This window comes from Anomaloglossus baeobatrachus, chromosome 1 (assembly GCF_048569485.1).
Source record: "Anomaloglossus baeobatrachus isolate aAnoBae1 chromosome 1, aAnoBae1.hap1, whole genome shotgun sequence".
Lineage (NCBI taxonomy): Eukaryota > Metazoa > Chordata > Amphibia > Anura > Aromobatidae > Anomaloglossus > Anomaloglossus baeobatrachus.
Window position 1 is genome coordinate 359,898,331 of NC_134353.1, and position 21,673 is coordinate 359,920,003.

Here is a 21,673-nt window from a genome sequence, read left to right on the forward strand (position 1 = left end):
TACAAAAATATCGTCTATAAACCTAGTCCAAATTTCAATCATAGACGTATACCTGGACATTCTTTCGGAGAACACACATGTGTCCTCCCACCAGCCCAGGAACAGATTTGCATAACAGGGAGCACAGGGGCTCCCCATTGCAGTGCCCCTGAGCTGGTGGTAAATCGAACCGTCAAACGTGAAAAAGTTGTTATACAAGACAAAGTGTAACAGGGATAGAACAAACTGGTTATGAACCTCAAACTGCTGACCCCTTGTTGACAAAAAATACTCCACGGCCCTTATACCTTGTTCATGGGGTATTGAAGAGTACAAACTCTCTACATCAATACTTGCCAGGAAAGTCTCAGAGTCCACCGTGACCCCCTCTATCCTCTTCATGAAATCCATACTATCACGGATATAGGAGGGTAATGATGTCACAAATGGACTAAGGATTTCATCCAAATAGATGCCCACGTTCTGTCCTATGCTGCCGACGCCAGAAACTATGGGTCGACCTCTTAGGGGTGTGGTCCCCTTATGAATTTTAGGCAGGACATAGAACGTGGGCATCACCGGGTAGTCAGAGAATAAGAAGGAAAATTCATCAGCACCAATCAGCCCATCTGCCTTTGCTTTACCAAGCAGGTCTCTCAATGTTTTTTTGGAGAGTTCCAGCGGACTACTAGAGACTCTCTTGTATGTAGCCATATCCTTTAGACCATCCAAACAAATTTTACGATAATCTTGAGAATCCAAAACAACCACATTGCCCCCCTTATCGGAGGGCTTAATGGTAATTGTCTTGTCCTTCTCCAACATACAGAGAGCCTTCATCTCAAATTTAGTAAGATTATTACTCTGCGTTACAAGATTACTGGCTACCGATTTTGATAAACACGCCCGTTGGTCATGAGGGCTTCCAAATGATTCACACACATCACGGGTCACTAAATTCAAAAAGATGTCTATAGCTGAAATATCAGTGGTACTTGGAGGCATTTTGGTGCTCGGATTTTTAAGGTTGGTGAAGGGACCCCTTCCAGTGTTAGTAGTAGTGGGCATATCCAGATTAGCCAGCAATCTAACATCACCCAACATATCAGAGGGTATATTTAACTCCTCACACAATCGATTATCCTTTAATTTAAAGAACTTTCTCCAACGGAGTTTCCTGATAAACAAGTTTAGGTCAACAATAAAGTCAAAAATGGACATGTCGCTAGTGGGCACAAAAGAAAGTCCCTTGCTTAGGACCGACATTTCGGCACTGGTGAGAGGTCGCCTGGACAAATTAATAATTTGGGAATCTACTCTTTGCTTTTTGTTTTGTGGCTCCTCAAAAAATGTTGTCTCTCTAAAAAAGAGCCGTTATTTGAGCCAATGGGGTATTGGCGATTCCCTCTAAAGTTACCCTTATGGAATTTTCTCCCTCTCTGTTGGTTAAACGAATTGGGATGTCTACTCTCTGAGTCAGAGGCCTCTGTCTCCGTAGACGAGAGGTCCGATTCCCGCTCCCTGGCGGACGTCCCCTCCGTTGGAACAAACTGATAAACCTTATTTTCTTTAAAATCTTGGAGATCCCGCACAAATTGCTTGTGCTTCCTCTCCTTAATTCGATACTGGTATTTCTCTACTGTACTCTGTAGAAGGTTCTCTTTGGCTACAAAATCAACCTCTCCCTGAAAGGTCTTAATGAATTCAATCTGTTCTTTCAGTTTATTATCCAAAGCCTCAAGACAAACCCTCTCCTCTGTCAGCAGAATTTTCATCAGCCTCAAGGAACTAGCAGTTGCTTCTTTTTCCCATGCACTCACTAACTGAGGGGTACGGCACCTCGGTGCAGGTAGTAGCGAAATACGCAAGCCCCTTGGTACTATTCCGTTTTTTATATAATTGTCCAGGCTCTGTACCTCCCACCAGCTCGTTGTTTGTTCCTTATAGGTCTTAGTGATCTCTTTAAATGCCGTTGTATATGATGGCAGAAATTTTTTCTGAGCAAATTCTTTCTCAGAAAAAATATCTCTTGCCTCGGTTAACCATGAGGTAGTATCCGGCGCTGACGCCAAGAAACCAGCCATGCCAGATATTCAAATACAATAAGATAAGCAGACCTGCCACCAGGCAGGGAGATGCAGCCAAAATCCTAAATATGATATATTGTATAGCAAGGAGAGAGGACGCTGCAGGATGTGGGAGCCGGGGAGGGTGAGTAAAGAAGGGAATTTTGTTTACTTACCGTAAATTCCTTTTCTTCTAGCTCTAATTGGGAGACCCAGACAATTGGGTGTATAGGCTATGCCTCCGGAGGCCGCACAAAGTATTACACTCAAAAGTGTTAAGCCCCTCCCCTTCTGCCTATACACCCCCCGTGCTCCCACGGGCTCCTCAGTTTTGGTGCAAAAGCAAGAAGGAGGAAAAAGAATTATAAACTGGTTTAAAGTAACTTCAATCCGAAGGAATATCGGAGAACTGAAACCATTCAACATGAACAACATGTGTACACAAAAAAAAACAGGGGCGGGTGCTGGGTCTCCCAATTAGAGCTAGAAGAAAAGGAATTTACGGTAAGTAAACAAAATTCCCTTCTTTGTCGCTCTATTGGGAGACCCAGACAATTGGGACGTCCAAAAGCAGTCCCTGGGTGGGTAAAATAATACCTCGTAAGAGAGCCGTAAAACGGCCTCTTTCTACAGGTGGGCAACCGCCGCCTGAAGGACTCGTCTACCTAGGCTGGCATCCGCCGAAGCATAGGTATGCACCTGATAGTGCTTCGTGAAAGTGTGCAGGCTCGACCAGGTAGCCGCCTGACACACCTGCTGAGCCGTAGCCTGGTGCCTCAAAGCCCAGGACGCGCCCACGGCTCTGGTAGAATGGGCCTTCAGCCCTGAGGGAACCGGAAGCCCAGCCGAACGGTAAGCTTCGATAATTGGCTCCTTGATCCACCGAGCCAAGGTTGATTTGGAAGCCTGTGACCCTTTACGCTGGCCAGCGACAAGGACAAAGAGTGCATCCGAGCGGCGCAGGGGCGCCGTACGAGAAATGTAGAGTCTGAGTGCTCTCACCAGATCTAACAAGTGCAAATCCTTTTCACATTGGTGAACTGGATGAGGACAAAAAGAAGGTAAGGAGATATCCTGATTGAGATGAAAGGGGGATACCACCTTAGGGAGAAATTCCGGAACCGGACGCAGAACCACCTTGTCCTGGTGAAACACCAGGAAGGGAGCTTTGCATGACAGTGCAGCTAGCTCAGACACTCTGCGAAGTGAAGTGACTGCTACTAGAAAAACCACTTTCTGCGAAAGGCGTGAGAGAGAAATATCCCTCATTGGCTCGAATGGTGGTTTCTGAAGAACCATCAGCACCCTGTTCAGATCCCAGGGTTCTAACGGCCGCTTGTAAGGAGGGACGATGTGACAAACCCCCTGCAGGAACGTGCGTACCTGTGGAAGTCTGGCTAGGCGCTTCTGGAAAAACACAGAGAGTGCTGAGACTTGTCCCTTAAGGGAGCCGAGCGACAAACCCTTTTCCAGTCCAGATTGAAGGAAGGACAGAAAAGTGGGCAAGGCAAAAGGCCAGGGAGAAATACCCTGAGCAGAGCACCACGACAGGAAAATTTTCCACGTCCTGTGGTAGATCTTGGCGGACGTTGGTTTCCTAGCTTGTCTCATAGTGGCAATGACGTCTTGAGATAACCCTGAGGACGCTAGGATCCAGGACTCAATGGCCACACAGTCAGGTTGAGGGCCGCAGAATTCAGATGGAAAAACGGCCCTTGAGATAGCAAGTCTGGTCGGTCTGGTAGTGCCCACGGTTGGCCGACTGTGAGATGCCACAGATCCGGGTACCACGACCGCCTCGGCCAGTCTGGAGCGACGAGGATGACGCGGCAGCAGTCGGCCCTGATCTTGCGTAACACTGTGGGCAACAGTGCCAGCGGAGGAAACACATAAGGGAGCTGAAACTGCGACCAATCCTGAACTAAGGCGTCTGCCGCCAGAGCTCTGGGATCTTGAGACCGTGCCATGAACGCCGGTACCTTGTTGTTGTGCCGGGACGCCATGAGGTCGACGTCCGGCACCCCCCAGCGGCAACAGATCTCCTGAAACACGTCCGGGTGAAGGGACCATTCCCCTGCGTCCATGCCCTGGCGACTGAGATAATCTGCTTCCCAGTTTTCCACGCCTGGAATGTGAACTGCAGAGATGGTGGAGGCCGTGGCTTCCACCCACATCAAAATCCGCCGGACTTCCTGGAAGGCTTGCCGACTGCGTGTGCCGCCTTGGTGGTTGATGTATGCCACCGCTGTGGAATTGTCCGACTGAATTCTGATCTGCTTGCCTTCCAGCCACTGCTGGAACGCTTTCAGGGCAAGATACACTGCCCGTATTTCCAGAACATTGATCTGAAGTGAGGACTTTTGCTGGGTCCACGTACCCTGAGCCCTGTGGTGGAGAAAAACCGCTCCCCACCCTGACAGACTCGCGTCCGTCGTGACCACCTCCCAGGATGGGGGTAGGAAGGATTTCCCTTTCGATAATGAAGTGGGAAGAAGCCACCACCGAAGGGAAGCTTTGGTCGCCTGCGAGAGGGAGACGTTCCTGTCGAGGGACGTCGGCTTCCTGTCCCATTTGCGTAGGATGTCCCATTGAAGAGGACGCAGGTGAAACTGCGCGAAAGGAACTGCCTCCATTGCTGCCACCATCTTCCCCAGGAAGTGCATGAGGCGCCTCAAGGTGTGTGACCGACCTTGAAGGAGAGATTGTACCCCTGTCTGTAGTGACCGCTGCTTGATCAGCGGAAGCTTCACTATCGCTGAGAGGGTATGAAACTCCATGCCAAGGTATGTCAGCGATTGGGCCGGTGTCAGATTTGACTTTGGAAAATTGATGATCCACCCGAAACTCTGGAGAGTCTCCAGAGTAGCGTCGAGGCTGTGTTGGCATGCCTCTAGAGAGGGTGCCTTGATCAACAGATCGTCCAAGTACGGGATCACCGAGTGACCCTGAGAGTGGAGGACCGCTACTACAGTAGCCATAACCTTGGTGAAAACCCGTGGAGCTGTTGCCAGGCCGAACGGCAGTGCCACGAACTGCAGGTGTTCGTTTCCTATGGCGAAGCGCAAGAAGCGCTGGTGCTCTGGAGCAATCGGTACGTGGAGATAAGCATCTTTGATATCGATCGATGCAAGGAAATCTCCCTGGGACATTGAGGCGATGACGGAGCGGAGGGATTCCATCCGGAACCGCCTGGTCTTTACATGTTTGTTGAGAAGTTTCAGGTCCAGGACAGGTCGGAAAGACCCGTCCTTCTTTGGGACCACAAACAAGTTGGAGTAAAAACCGTGGCCCTGTTGCTGAAGAGGAACAGGGATCACCACTCCTTCTGCCTTCAGAGTGCTCACCGCATGAAGAAGAGCCTTGGCTCGCTCGGGAGGCGGGGATGACCTGAAGAATCGAGTCGGGGGACGAGAGGTGAACTCTATCTTGTAACCGTGAGACAGAATGTCTCTCACCCAACGGTCTTTTACCCGTGGCCGCCAGGTCTTTTACCCGTACGGCTCGCAGAGTCCAGGACCGCATTAATAGCGTAAGACGCAAATGCCGACGTCTGAGTGGTTATGGACGCCACCTGTGGCGCGGACGTGCGTGTGGCTGCATCAATTTGCGCTTGACCTGCTGAGATAGCTTGTAGCGCCCATACGGCTGCGAATGCTGGGGCAAAAGAAGCGCAGATAGCTTCATAGATGGATTTCAACCAGAGCTCCATCTGCCTGTCAGTGGCATCTTTGAGTGAAGCCCCATCTTCCACTGCAAGTATGGATCTAGCTGCCAGTCTGGAGATTGGAGGATCCACTTTGGGACACTGAGCCCAACTTTTGACCACGTCAGGGGGAAAGGGATAACGTGTATCCTTAAGGCGCTTAGAAAAACGCTTATCTGGACAAGCATGGTGATTCTGGACTGCCTCTCTGAAATCAGAGTGGTCCAGAAACATACTCGGTGTACGCTTGGGAAACCTGAAGCGGAATTTCTCCTGCTGGGAAGCTGACTCCTCCACCGGAGGAGCTGAGGGAGAAATATCCAACATACGATTGATGGACGCAATAAGGTCGTTCACTATGGCGTCCCCGTCCGGAGTATCAAGATTGAGAGCGGCCTCAGGATCAGAATCCTGATCAGCTGTCTCCGCATCATCAACCAGAGCTTCCCCCCTCTGAGACCCTGCACAATATGATGATGTCGAGGGAAAATCTAAGCGAGCTCGCTTAGTCGGTCTGGGGCTGGGGTCTGTGTCAGAACCCTCAGCTTGGGATCCATGAGATACCCCGGGAGGACATTGTTGGTCCAGCTGAGGTGGGCCAGGGAACAAAGATTCAACAGAGTCCCTGTGCTGAGATACCGGCCTGGACTGCAAGGCTTCTAGTATCTTAGCCATAGTCTCAGAGAGTTTTGCAAACTCCGTCCCTGTCACCTGAACAGTGTTAGCAGGTGGCTCCCCCTGGGCCCCCCCTAGCAGAGGCTCTGGCTGAGCAAGTGCCACAGGGGCCGAACAGTGCACACAATGAGGGTCAGTGGAACCTGCCGGTAGCGGGGTCGTACATGCGGCGCAGGCAACATAATAAGCCTGTGTTTTGGCACCCCTGCCTTTCGTGGGCGCCATGCTATTATCTTCCCTGAGCAACACAATAGGGTATATAGCCAGAAATCAACTGTGCACTATACAGTGTAAAATAAACATATAATGTTACACTACTGCACAATGGGGCTAGCACCACAGGTGCTGCTTACCACCCGCTTAAAGCGGTTGTGAGGCCACCAGAGACCCTGCCTGGGTCTCCCAGACTTTGTCCCCCTCTGCAGCGTCCGAGGAGCAGACAGGAATGCGTCCTGAGGAGAGGAGGGAGCCGTGGGCGTGACCCAGAAAGAGCGGGAACTGGTGCCTGCACTGTGCACAGTGAGGGGAGTGGAGTATGCAAAGCATGCTCCAGCCCTCAGTGCTGCTCGTTCTGAGCAGCGTCCCGCCCTTCCCCTGCCTGTCAGGGCTGGGGGTGGGAGGAAAGGAACTAGGCCGCAAAAAGCCGGGGACTCTAGTAATAAACGCGGCCGCCGTAAAAGCGCGGCCGGCGTGGAAGTCCCCGGCGCACTACAAGTCCCAGCCGCGCCGCAGTGTTTCCCTGGCAGCGGCGGTCAGTGCGGCAGTCCCTAAACATAAACACACTCAGCAACGCTGAGTGTGTAATGGCACATATTAACCCGGTCAGCGCCGCGGTCCCCGGTGCACTAGCACACCCAGCAAAGCTGGAGTGTTGCTGTGCGCGGTCCCCACCGGGATACAGAGTACCTCCAAGTAGCAGGGCCATGTCCCTGAACGATACCCGGCTCCTATCCAGCAGGCTCCACAGGAGTTGTGGATGAAGCACGGTCTCAGTGCCTGGAGACCGATAGGATCCCACTTCCACCAGAGCCCTGAGGGGGATGGGGAAGGAAAACAGCATGTGGGCTCCAGCCTCCGTACCCGCAATGGATACCTCAACCTTACAACACCGCCGACAAGAGTGGGGTGAGAAGGGAGCATGCTGGGGGCCCTATATGGGCCCACTTTTCTTCCATCCGACATGGTCAGCAGCTGCTGCTGACCAATCTGTGGAGCTGTGCGTGCGTGTCTGACCTCCTTCGCACAAAGCAAAAAACTGAGGAGCCCGTGGGAGCACGGGGGGTGTATAGGCAGAAGGGGAGGGGCTTAACACTTTTGAGTGTAATACTTTGTGCGGCCTCCGGAGGCATAGCCTATACACCCAATTGTCTGAGTCTCCCAATAGAGCGACAAAGAAATGTTTGTTTTTTTTCTTTTTGCGGTAGACAAATATACAAGGAGAGACCCAGGAAATACACAAGAAGGTGGAGAGGGGACAAAAATAAGGATGGGGACATATATACCAGAATGTGCCCAGGAGGGGAATATATATACACATCAGGAGGAGCCTAGGATGTGGATATATATATATATATATATTTGCTGGGAAGGGACAAATAAACCAGGATGGGAACATATATACCAGGAGGAGGACATATATACCAAGAAGGGGACAGAAACAAGGATGGGGACATACATACCAGAATGTGCCCAGGACTGGGATATACATACCAGGAGGTGCCCAGGATTGGACATATATACCAGGATAGGGACAAATAAACCAGGATGGGGACATGCATACCAGGAAGGGCCCAGGATGCAGACATATATACCAGGAGGATATTATACAGAGAGACAATGTGTGTGGGAGGATAGTATACAGAGGGGTAGTGTGTGTTGGGTGATATACAGAGGAGCATTGTGTGTGTGTGTGTGTGAGGATATATATAAAGAGGGGCAGTTTATTTGGGGGATAGTGTACAAAGGGGCAGCGTACATGAGGGATATTACACAGAGGGTCATTGTGTGTGTGTATATTATACAGAGAGGCAGTGTGTGGGGGATATATAAAGGGGCAGTGTGTGTGTGTGTGTGTGTGTGTGTGTGTGTGTGTGTGGAGGATGCTACACAGAGGAGCAGTGTGTGGGATATTATACAAATGGGAAGTGTGTGTTGGTATTTACAGAGGAGCAGTGTACGTGTGGGGACATTATATAGAGGAGCAGTGTGTGGGGGGGGATATATTAAGGAGCAGTGTTTGTGGGGAGATATTATACAGAGGAGCAGTGTGTGGGAGGATATTATACAGAGGAGCAGTGTGTGGGAGGATATTATACAGAGGAGAAGTGTGTGGGAGGATATTATACAGAGGAGCAGTGTGGGTGGGAGGATATTATACAGAGGAACAGTGTGTGTGGGGGATATTATATTAATAAACAGTGTGCGTGGGGTATACTAAACAGAGGAGCAGTGTGTGGGGGGATATTATACAGAAAAGCAGTGTGTATGTGGGGATATTATACAGAAGACCAGTGTGTGTGGGGAATATTATACAGAGAAGCAGTGTGTGAGGGGGATATTATACTGAGGAGCAGTGTGTGGGAAGACATTATACTGAGGAGCAGTGTGTGGGAAGATATTATACTGAGGTGCAGTGTGTGTGGGAGATAGTATACTGAGGTGCAGTGTGTGGGGGGATTTTGTACTGAGGTGCAGTGTGTGGGGGGATATTATACAGAGGAGCAGTGTGGGGGGATATTATACAGAGGCGCAGTGTGTGGGGGATATTATACAGAGGAGCAGTGTGTGTCGGAGAGATATACAGAGGAGCAGTGTGTGTGTGAGAGATATCTTACAGAGGGGCAGTGTGTGGGGATATTATACACAGGGATATCGTGTGGGGGTACACTGAGGGGCAGTGTGTGGGGGAATATTACAAATAGGGGCAGTGTGGGAGAGAGATTATGGAAAGGGTCGGTGTAGAGAGTATATTATGGAGAGAGGAGGTGTAGGGGGTGTATTATTAATTTTCTAAGGGAAATGCTTTATTTTCTGGAACAACTTCAAAGGTGCTAACACTTTTGGCCGTGTGTGTATGTGTGTGTGTATGTATATATATATATATATACACACATACATACACACACAAACACACACACACACACACACACACAGCCAAAAGTGTTAGCACCTTTGAAGTTATATATATATATATATATATATATATATATATATATATATATATATATATATATATATATATATATATATTGTATATATATTATCTATATATAATATACACACACACACACACGCGTTTTTCCAAGAATGGTGGTGAGTATGGAGGGTTTGAGGGGTTGAGTCAGACAGAGCTGGGGTGTAATATCCATGGATACGGCATGAATGGTTGAAATCAGAAGACCTCTAAAAAAACGAGATCAGACGTGGTGACATTAATGTGGATTTGAGGTGCAGATTTTCCAGCACAAATTTGTAATTTATTGTACATTTGAAGAGATCAATTTTCTTAGGATATAAAAAAAGATGGCCTCCTGTCCTCGTTTGTTTCCTGGGAAACTGGGTAAAAAAAATCAGTATGGGGGGCACCAAAGGGCAGTTCTGCACAGGGCGCCATTCAGGCTAAGGCCGGCCCTGATAACTGCAATCACAATATTCTTCTATGAAACATATGATATTATAAAATACTGCAGATCATCTCCTTTTCAAATGAATAGATGACCCGCAGTACCTGGCAGCAGTCACTACACATTGAATGGAGCTGGGTAGGGAGGTTCCCAGGTGTCAGACCCAACTAACCTGATATTAATGACCTATCCCAATATCATCTGCCTGGAGTACCCCTTTAAATTACATTGATTTACTTACTTGACTTCAGTAAGAAATAGGTTTATATAATTTACAGAATCGATCTGCTTTACAAATAACTCCACATTGTCCAAGAACGCCTATAACACAGAAGTAGAGTTAAATATTTAGTATTCCTACAGGTAAGAACGATAATAAGAATCAAGAAATAAAAAATAAAGCCATACCTTTGGATTGTGATCATAAATTAAGTTCAAGTTAATCCGGAGTTTCCGCATACATTCAAAGGCATCTCTAAACAGACCACTAGAAAAAGAAGGGAATTTTGTTACTTACCGTAAATTCCTTTTCTTCTAGCTCCTATTGGGAGACCCAGACGATTGGGTGTATAGCACTGCCTCCGGAGGCCACACAAAGCAATTACACTAAAAAGTGTAAGGCCCCTCCCCTTCTGGCTATACACCCCCAGTGGGATCACTGGCTCACCAGTTTTAGTGCAAAAGCAAGAAGGAGGAAAGCCAATAACTGGTTTAAACAAATTCCCTCCGAAATAACCTCGGAGAACTGAAAACCATTCAACATGAACAACATGTGTACCCGAAAAACAACCAAAAATCCCGAAGGACAACAGGGCGGGTGCTGGGTCTCCCAATAGGAGCTAGAAGAAAAGGAATTTACGGTAAGTAACAAAATTCCCTTCTTCTTCGGCGCTCCATTGGGAGACCCAGACGATTGGGACGTCCAAAAGCTGTCCCTGGGTGGGTAAAGAAATACCTCATGTTAGAGCTGCAAAGACAGCCCTCCCCTACGGGGAGGCAACTGCCGCCTGCAGGACTCTTCTACCTAGGCTGGCGTCCGCCGAAGCATAGGTATGCACCTGATAATGTTTGGTGAAAGTGTGCAGACTCGACCAGGTAGCTGCCTGGCACACCTGTTGAGCCGTAGCCTGGTGACGCAATGCCCAGGACGCACCCACGGCTCTGGTAGAATGGGCCTTCAGCCCTGATGGAACCGGAAGCCCAGCAGAACGGTAGGCCTCAAGAATTGGTTCTTTGATCCATCGAGCCAGGGTGGCCTTAGAAGCCTGCGACCCCTTGCGCTTACCAGCGACAAGGACAAAGAGTGCATCCGAACGGCGCAGGGGCGCCGTGCGGGAAATGTAGATTCTGAGTGCTCGCACCAGATCTAACAAATGTAAATCCTTCTCATACCGATGAACTGCATGAGGACAAAAAGAAGGCAAAGAGATATCCTGATTAAGATGAAAAGAGGATACCACCTTCGGGAGAAACTCCTGAATGGGGCGCAGCACTACCTTGTCCTGGTGGAAGACCAGGAAGGGAGCCTTGGATGACAGCGCTGCTAGCTCAGACACTCTCCGAAGAGATGTGATCGCTACCAGAAAAGCCACTTTCTGTGACAGTCTAGAAAGTGAAACCTCCCTCAGAGGCTCGAAGGGCGGCTTCTGGAGGGCAACTAGCACCCTGTTCAGGTCCCATGGATCTAATGGTCGCTTGTACGGGGGTACGATATGACAAACCCCCTGCAGGAACGTGCGCACCTTAGAGAGCCGTGCTAGACGCTTCTGAAAAAAGACGGATAGCGCCGAGACTTGCCCCTTAAGGGAGCCGAGCGACAAACCTTTTTCTAACCCAGATTGTAGGAAAGAAAGAAAGGTAGGCAATGCAAATGGCCAGGGAGACACTCCCTGAGCAGAGCACCAGGATAAGAATATCCTCCACGTTCTGTGGTAGATCTTAGCGGACGTGGGCTTCCTAGCCTGTCTCATGGTGGCAACGACCCCTTGGGATAATCCTGAAGACGCTAGGATCCAGGACTCAATGGCCACACAGTCAGGTTCAGGGTCGCGGAATTCCGATGGAAAAACGGCCCTTGGGACAGTAAGTCTGGTCGGTCTGGTAGTGCCCACGGTTGGCCGACCGTGAGATGCCACAGATCCGGATACCACGCCCTCCGTGGCCAGTCTGGGGCGACGAGTATGACGCGGCTGCAGTCGGATCTGATCTTGCGTAGCACCCTGGGCAAGAGTGCCAGAGGTGGAAACACATAAGGGAGCCGGAACTGCGACCAATCTTGCACTAAGGCGTCTGCCGCCAGAGCTCTGTGATCGCGAGACCGTGCCATGAAGGTCGGAACCTTGTTGTTGTGCCGGGACGCCATTAGATCGACGTCCGGCCGTCCCCAGCGGCGACAGATTTCCTGAAACACTTCCGGGTGAAGGGACCATTCCCCTGCGTCCATGCCCTGGCGACTGAGGAAGTCTGCTTCTGCGGATATGGTGGAGGCCGTGGCTTCCACCCACATCAGGATCCGCCGGACTTCCTGGAAGGCTGGCGGGCCCTGGGCGTGCCAGACTAAAAGCGGGAAACCTGTGTCCCACTGTGCCAAGTGAGAGGGCTGGAGCATGTAAATAAGGCTCCAGCCCTCGGCGCTGAGTAAACGTACAGCGTCTCTCCCCTTCCCTGATTGACAGGGAGGGGGCGGGAATGAAGCGGAGCTAGGCCGCAAAAGCCGGGGACTAAATTTATAAGCGCCGCCGCCGTAAAAGCGCGGTCGGCGCTAAGTCCCCGGCGCACTACAAGTCCCAGCCGCGCCGCCGCTCCGAGAGTGGCCGGCGCGGTAGTTCCCTTACATGAAGTCACACAGCAAAGCTGCTGTGACTCAAACCCCAGCGTTACTGTCCCCGGCGCACTAACACACCCAGCAAGTCTGGTGTGTGCGTGCCCGCCTGAACGGGGACACAGAGTACCTGAAAGTTGCAGGGCCTTGTCCCTGAACGGTACCCCGGCTCCTTATCCAGCAGGTTCAATGGGTCTGTGGACGGAGCCCGGCCTCAGGGCTTGGGGGCCGGTAAGATCCCACTTCCACAGAGCCCCTCAGGGGGATGGGGAAGGAAAGCAGCATGTGGGCTCCAGCCTCCGTACCAGCAATAGGTACCTCAACCTTACGAACCACAAGTGGGGTAAGAAGGGAGCATGCTGGGGGCCGTATATGGGCCCTCTTTTCTTCCATCCGACATAGTCAGCAGCTACTGCTGACTAAACAGTGGAGCTATGCGTGGATGTCTGACCTCCTTCGCACAAAGCAGAAAACTGGTGAGCCAGTGATCCCACTGGGGGTGTATAGCCAGAAGGGGAGGGGCCTTACACTTTTTAGTGTAATTGCTTTGTGTGGCCTCCGGAGGCAGTGCTATACACCCAATCGTCTGGGTCTCCCAATGGAGCGCCGAAGAAAAACAAACATTTCATAGTGAGTCTTTCACACGGAGTACGTAAAGAAGCATTATAGCCATTGATATTCATAGCTTCCCATAAATGTTGAAAATGACAAAAATAGGGATACACAATAATTGTCAATAAATGCTGCCAATTCAATAACACCTTCGAACAGGGATAGGCACATTCGGCCATCTGGCTGTACCAGTCCCGCCACTGACCAAAACAGCCAAGGGGCTGAAACCAGTGAACCGCCACCCATCTATCACTGCTGCCCACCGCCCGATGTTACAGCTATTTGCATACACAGGATGCAGACAGCAGTCAGCACATCGGTGGAAGACGTTGCCACTGTCTCAGTCTTCCACCAATCAGCGTGAGGCGCAGTAGATGACATCACATCACCGTGTGTGCTGTGCGGAGCATCAGTACACCAGAGGCCCATGCTGTTTACATGTGGCTAAGTGGGGCTCAATGTATATAGGAGGCTATGGGGGGGTCTCAAAGTATATAGAAGGTTACATGGGGCTCATAATATATGTAGGAGGCTATGTTGGGGCTGAAAAAGTATATAGGAGTCTATGTGGGTGCTTAGAAATAAATATGAGGCTAAACGGGGGTTCAAAGTACATAGGTGGCTATGTGGGGGCTCAAGCTGTATATATGAGGCTGTGTGAGGACTCAATTTATATAGAAGGCTATGTGGGGCTCCTAATATATATAGGAGGCTATGTGGGGCTCATAATAGATACATGAGGCTATGTGGGACTCAAAGTATGCAAATAGCTATATAGGGTTTAAAAATATAGAGAAGGCTATGTGAGGGCTCACAATGTATATAGGAGGCTATGTGAGGGCTAAAAGAATATAGGAGGCCGTATTTGTGGTCTCATGCTGTATTTAGAAGGTTATGTGTGGCTTATAATGTATACAGGAGGCTACGTGGGGATCATAAAGTATATAGGAGGCTACATGGGGGCTCAATGTGTAAAGGAGGCTATGTGGAGCTTACAAAGTATATAGGAGGCTACATGAGGGCTCAATGTATATAGGAGGCTATGTAGAACTCATAATGTATATAGGAAGCTATGTGGGGGCAATTCATTAGTTAATGCTGATTGTTTTCTTCTGTCTGAAACCGGGATCGAACCATTTGATTGGCCAAAGGGCCTCTAATAAAAAAAAAAAGTGGTTAAGCACTGCAGAAGTACATGGGGCTTCATTTATAAAAACTGCCTCCCAGTAAGATCTTTCTGGTTGCCTATAGCAACCAGAGTCCAGCTTTCTGCATTAATGCTGCTAAGGTAAAGTGGTTGCTATGGACAACTTATCAAGCGTAACCAATAATCTTCCATCTATTCACCATATAAGGCTGAACGCGTCCTTCTGTCCGAAGCCGAGCTGGCGCTATGTTCATGTCAACATAGAACTGCGCACATGCCGGCCGTCACCTCTGCCCGCCCAACACGCGTCATGGTGAGGGAGGTCAGCAGTGTGCGGGCATCATGTGACCTGAAGATGGCTGCGCCTGTACGAATGTAGCCGACTGGTGTGCTGTGGTGCAGGGCATAGGCTGTGTGGGCAGAGGTTGCGAAATGCAAGGGTTTGGCTTCTGCACCAGGGAGCGCAGATTCTCCATTAAGCTTGCACGGTGCTGTGTGTTTAATGAGGACAGCAGTGTTATCACAGAGCAGGACGCCCGTGCAGCAGAAGGTGGAGAAGCTGCTGAAGCAGGATCAGCAGTGCGGGGTCTGGCCGATGTCACTGACGTCACTGCACCAACCATAAGGGTGCACGCTGCTGCTCTCTGTTATCTGTCAATACACACAAACATGTGGCCTATTTACTGACAACACCTGCGCCGACCACCGCACGCTGCTGCTCTCTGCCAATACACATATTATATACATATATACATATACATATTCATTCATTCACTATATTCATTCACTATATAATGCTGAACGCATGTTTCTATCCCAAGCCAGGATCGAACCGTATGACCAACGCATTCGCAGTGCTATGTTCACACCGCAGTTAAATTCTTCAATAAAATGGCGCTTGAGTCAATGCATGCGCATACCACCAACTCCAGCGCCACTTTTTGAAAATATTGTCTCTGTGAATATCACAACATTCAGATGATATTCGCATCTTCAATAAATGGCATATAGGATCCTAACATTTAGGCTACATGCGCACGCTGCACCTTTTTGTGTTCACAAACTGCAGCCAAAACTGCATGTTGTCAGAGAGAGCCTGGAAATGTCACAAAAAACGCTTGTAATTTTAGGTGCGTTTTTGCTGCGTTTTTCACCACATGCGTTTTTGTGACAAATGTTGACAAAAATGAAGAATGAACATGCTGCCTTTTTTTGTCATAAACTTTTGACAATCAAAACGCTGACAAAAAAACTGCAATGTGCGCATAACAAATCTGACTTGTCATAGAATTTGCTGGGAAGTCTAATGTCAGAACGTTCTGACAACAAAACTGCAGCCAAAAACGCAGCAAAAAACGCAGCGTGCGCATGTAGCCTTAGGATCCTCATGTAGTAGCCAAACTGGGAAGTGGAAACTGACGGGATCTGTTATTCTTCAGCACCCAGTGTTCTCTGCATTCAATAGGCATTGTACTGTGGCAAAAAGGCAAGGGAATGGAGCACTTATGGCTAGATTCCCCAATAGAGTTTTTTCTAAAGTCATATAATAAGTTTGGTCCAAAGTAAATAACTAGAGAATCAAGAAAAAGAGAATTTTGTTTACTTACCGTAAATTCTTTTTCTTATAGTTCCGACATGGGAGACCCAGACCATGGGTGTATAGTTACTGCCTCCGGAGGACACACAAAGTACTACACTCAAAACGTGTAGCTCCTCCCTCCGGGCTATATACACCCCCTGGATGACAAACTAACGAGTTCAGTGCAAAAGCTGAAGGAGGACATCCACCCATAAGTAGAGATAGAGTAAAACTCGGAAAAACTGGAACCTCTGTCTACAACAACAGCCGGTGAAACACACGGAACAAGAACTGCCAACAGGCAACAGGGAGGGTGCTGGGTCTCCCATGTCGGAACTATAAGAAAAAGAATTTACGGTAAGTAAACAAAGAAGGGAATTTTGTTTACTTACCGTAAATTCCTTTTCTTCTAGCTCCTATTGGGAGACCCAGACAATTGGGTGTATAGCTTCTGCCTCCGGAGGCCACACAAAGTATTACACTTTAAAAAGTGTAACCCCTCCCCTCTGCCTATACACCCTCCCGTGCATCACGGGCTCCTCAGTTTTGGTGCAAAAGCAGGAAGGAGGAAACTTATAAATTGGTCTAAGGTAAATTCAATCCGAAGGATGTTCGGAGAACTGAACCATGAACCAAAAGAACAATTCAACATGAACAACATGTGTGCACAAAAGAACAAACAGCCCGAAGGGCACAGGGGCGGGTGCTGGGTCTCCCAATAGGAGCTAGAAGAAAAGGAATTTACGGTAAGTAAACAAAATTCCCTTCTTCTTTGTCGCTCCATTGGGAGACCCAGACAATTGGGACGTCCAAAAGCAGTCCCTGGGTGGGTAAAAGAATACCTCGATAAAAAGAGCCGAAAACGACCCCCTCTTACAGGTGGGCAACCGCCGCCTGAAGGACTCGCCTACCTAGACTGGCGTCTGCCGAAGCATAGGTATGCACCTGATAGTGTTTCGTGAAAGTGTACAGACTAGACCAGGTAGCTGCCTGACACACCTGCTGAGCCGTAGCCCGGTGCCGCAATGCCCAGGACGCACCCACGGCTCTGGTAGAATGGGCTTTCAGCCCCAAAGGAAGCGGAAGCCCAGAAGAACGGTAGGCTTCAAGAATCGGTTCCTTGATCCACCGAGCCAAGGTTGACTTGGAAGCCTGCGAACCCTTACGCTGGCCAGCGACAAGGACAAAGAGCGCATCTGAACGGCGCAGGGGCGCCGTGCGAGACACGTAGAGCCGGAGTGCTCTCACCAGATCTAACAAGTGCAAATCCTTTTCACATTGGTGAACTGGATGAGGGCAAAATGAAGGTAAGGAGATATCCTGATTGAGATGAAAAGGGGATACCACCTTAGGGAGAAATTCCGGGACCGGACGCAGAACCACCTTATCCTGGTGAAAAACCAGGAAGGGGGCTTTGCATGACAGCGCTGCCAGCTCCGACACTCTACGGAGCGATGTAACTGCCACTAGAAATGCCACCTTCTGCGAAAGACGTGATAAAGAGACATCCCGCAGCGGCTCGAAAGGTGGTTTCTGAAGAGCCGTTAGCACCCTGTTAAGATCCCAGGGTTCCAGCGGACGCTTGTAAGGTGGGACTATGTGGCAAACTCCTTGCAGGAACGCGCGGACCTGCGGAAGCCTGGCTAGACGCTTTTGAAAAAATACGGATAGCGCCGATACTTGTCCCTTGAGAGAGCCGAGAGACAAACCCTTGTCCATTCCGGATTGAAGGAATGAAAGAAAGGTGGGTAAGGCAAAGGGCCAGGGGGTAAAACCCTTATCAGAGCACCAGGATAAGAAGATCCTCCAAGACCTGTGATAGATCTTGGCGGACGTTGGTTTCCTGGCCTGTCTCATAGTGGCAATGACATCTTGAGATAACCCTGAGGACGCTAGGAGCCAGGACTCAATGGCCACACAGTCAGGTTGAGGGCCGCAGAATTCAGATGGAAAAACGGCCCTTGAGACAGCAAGTCTGGGCGGTCTGGGAGCGCCCACGGTTGACCCACCGTGAGGTGCCACAGATCCGGGTACCACGACCGCCTCGGCCAATCTGGAGCGACGAGAATGGCGCGACGACAGTCGGACCTGATTTTGCGCAGCACTCTGGGCAGCATCGCCAGAGGGGGAAATACATAAGGCAGTCGAAACTGCGACCAATCCTGAACTAATGCGTCCGCCGCCAGAGCTCTGTGATCTTGAGACCGTGCCATGAATGCCGGGACTTTGTTGTTGTGCCGTGACGCCATGAGATCGACGTCCGGCGTTCCCCAGCGACGACAGATCTCTCGAAACACGTCTGGGTGAAGAGACCATTCCCCCGCATCCATGCCCTGGCGACTGAGAAAGTCTGCTTCCCAGTTTTCTACGCCCGGGATGTGAACTGCGGAGATGGTGGAGGCTGTGGCCTCCGCCCACAGCAGAATCCGCCGGACTTCCTGGAAGGCTTGACGGCTGCGCGTGCCGCACTGGTGGTTGATGTACGCGACCGCCGTGGCGTTGTCCGACTGTATGTGGATCTGCCTGCTCTCCAACCACCGATGGAACGCCTTTAGGGCTAGATACACTGCCCTTATCTCCAGAACATTGATCTGAAGGGAGGACTCTGTCGGAGTCCAGGTTCCCTGAGCCCTGTGGTGGAGAAAAACCGCTCCCCACCCTGACAGACTCGCGTCCGTCGTGACCACAGCCCAGGATGGGGACAGGAAGGATTTTCCCTGCGACAGAGAAGTGGGAAGAAGCCACCACTGAAGAGAGGTTTTGGCTGCAAGGGAAAGAGAGACGTTCCTGTCTAGGAAACTGCAGATGAACTGCAGATGAAACTGCGCGAAGGGGACTGCCTCCATTGCTGCCACCATCTTCCCCAGGAAGTGCATGAGGCACCTCAAGGGGTGTGACTGGCCCCGAAGAAGAGATTGCACCCCTGTCTGCAGCGAAAGCTGTTTGTCCAGCGGTAGCTTGACTATCGCTGAGAGAGTATGAAACTCCATCCCGAGGTAAGTCAGTGATTGGGTCGGTGTCAACTTGGACTTTGGGAAATTGATGATCCACCCGAACCGCTGGAGAGTCTCCAGAGCGACGGTCAGGCTGTGTTGACACGCCACCCGGGAGGGTGCCCTGACTAGGAGATCGTCTAAGTAAGGGATCACCGAGTGGCCCTGAGAGTGTAGGACCGCCACAACGGATGCCATGACCTTGGTGAAGACCCGTGGGGCTGTCGCCAGGCCGAAAGGCAGTGCCACGAACTGAAGGTGTTCGTCCCCGATGGCGAAACGCAGGAAGCGTTGATGCTCGGGTGCGATCGGCACATGGAGATAAGCATCCTTGATGTCGATTGATGCTAGGAAGTCTCCTTGTGACATCGAAGCGATGACCGAGCGGAGAGATTCCATCCGAAACCGTCTGGTTCTCACGTGTCTGTTTGGCTGAGGGCCGAAAGGACCGAAACCTCGATTGTATTTTCCGTTGCTGAGGTCTCTTCGGTTTGGACTGGGGTAAGGACGAGTCCTTTCCCTTGGATTCCTTTATAATTTCATCCAATCGCTCGCCAAACAATCGGTCGCCAGAAAATGGCAAACCGGTTAAGAACTTCTTGGAAGCAGAGTCTGCCTTCCATTAGCGTAGCCACATGGCCCTGCGGACTGCCACCGAATTAGCGGATGCTACCGCTGTACGGCTAGCAGAGTCCAGGACGGCGTTCATGGCGTAGGACGAAAAAACCGACGCCTGAGAAGTCAAAGACGCAACTTGCGGAGCAGAGGTACGTGTGACCGCATTAATCTCAGACAGACAAGCTGAGATAGCTTGGAGTGCCCACACGGCTGCAAAGGCCGGGGCAAAAGACGCACCTGTGGCTTCGTAGATGGATTTCACCAGGAGCTCAATCTGCCTGTCAGTGGCATCCTTGAGCGATGAGCCATCTGCAACTGATACTACAGATCTAGCCGCCAGTCTAGAGACTGGAGGATCCACCTTGGGACATTGAGCCCAACCCTTAACTACGTCAGGGGGGGAAGGGGTAACGTGTGTCATTAAGGCGCTTAGTAAAGCGCTTGTCCGGAAATGCTCTGTGCTTCTGGACAGCATCTCTGAAGTTAGAGTGATCGAAAAACGCACTCAGTGTACGTTTGGGAAACCTAAACTGGTGTTTCTCCTGCTGCGAAGCCGACTCCTCTATAGGTGGAGTTGGGGGAGAAAGATCTAGCACCTGGTTGATGGACGCTATAAGGTCATTTACTATGGCGTCCCCTTCAGGTGTATCAAGATTGAGAGCAACGTCAGGGTCAGAGCCCTGAGCTGCGACATCCGCCTCATCCTCCAGAGAGTCCTCAAGCTGAGACCCCGAGCAGCGTGAGGAAGTTGGGGAAGATTCCCAGCGAGCCCGCTTAGCCGGTCTGGGACTGTGGTCCGTGCCGGAGTCCTCCACGTGAGACCTAGGGGCCACCCCGGGAGCACGCTGCGGCGCAGACCGAGAGGGGCCTGGAGGCGATGATCCAACAGTGCCCGGGGCCTGTGTAAGGACCAATCTGGACTGCAAGGCTTCTAGTAGCTTAGCAGACCATTTGTCCATAGACTGAGCCATGGATTGTGAAAGCGACTCAGAGAGTTTCTCAGCAAAAACTGCAAACTCTGTCCCTGCCACCTGGACAGGTGAAGCAGGCGGTTCTACCTGAGCCGAGGGTCCCACTAGTGCCCGAGGCTTCGGCTGAGCGAGTGCAACAGGGGCCGAGCATTGCTCACAGTGAGGGTAGGTGGAACCTGCAGGTAATATAGCCGCACAAGAGGTACAGGTTGCAAAATAACCCTTTGCCTTAGCGCCCTTGCTCCTTGTGGACGACATGCTGTTGTCTCCTAGGAGAGTGATCACTGAGGGTATATAGCCAAAAGCAAAACAACTCGGCCGAACAGAGAAAATATATACATATATATATATATATATATATATATATATATATATATATATATATATATATACATACATATATATATATATATATATATATATATATATATATATATATATATATATATATATATATATATATATATACACACACTTCGGCACCCTAGGGGGACCAGCACCGGGTGACCGGTGTGGCTTACCGACCGCCCAAAGCGGTGTGTGTCCACCAGATTCCCTGCCTTGGGTCTCCCAGAGCTGCAGAGCTCGTTCCTGAAATCCTCCACCGGCAGAATGTGTTGTAAAAATGGCTGCCGGAGCTCTCAGGGGAGGAGGGAGCCGTGGGCGGCGACTAGTAAAGTGCGGGAATCTGGTGCCCCACAGTGATCAGTGAGGGGGGGAGGAAACCTAAAGTATGCTCCAGCCCTCACTGCCGACGTCAGGTCGACCGTCCCGCCCTTACCCCTGACTGGCAGGCCCGGGGGCGGGAGTTATGGTACTAGGCCGCATGAAGCCGGGGACTAAATTTAATACCGCGGCCGACAAACAGGCGCGGAAGTCCCGGTCG

At 50.3% G+C, this 21,673-nt stretch overlaps 1 protein-coding gene across 2 annotated transcripts in view; it reads right to left on the reverse strand.

Annotated features, from left to right (window-relative positions):
* Window positions 1–21,673, reverse strand: part of ELP1 (elongator acetyltransferase complex subunit 1) — a 216,587-nt gene that overhangs the window by 62,539 nt on the left and 132,375 nt on the right. For both annotated transcript variants that reach the window (XR_012754623.1, XM_075352448.1), the window contains exons 21-22: window positions 10,455–10,533; window positions 10,288–10,367 (exon numbers count right to left, since the gene is read on the reverse strand). Coding sequence is in view for 1 of the 2 variants with exons in the window: in XM_075352448.1 (XP_075208563.1) it covers window positions 10,288–10,367; window positions 10,455–10,533 (159 nt within the window). In the remaining variant the exon portion in view is untranslated. The remainder of the gene's footprint in view (window positions 1–10,287; window positions 10,368–10,454; window positions 10,534–21,673) is intronic.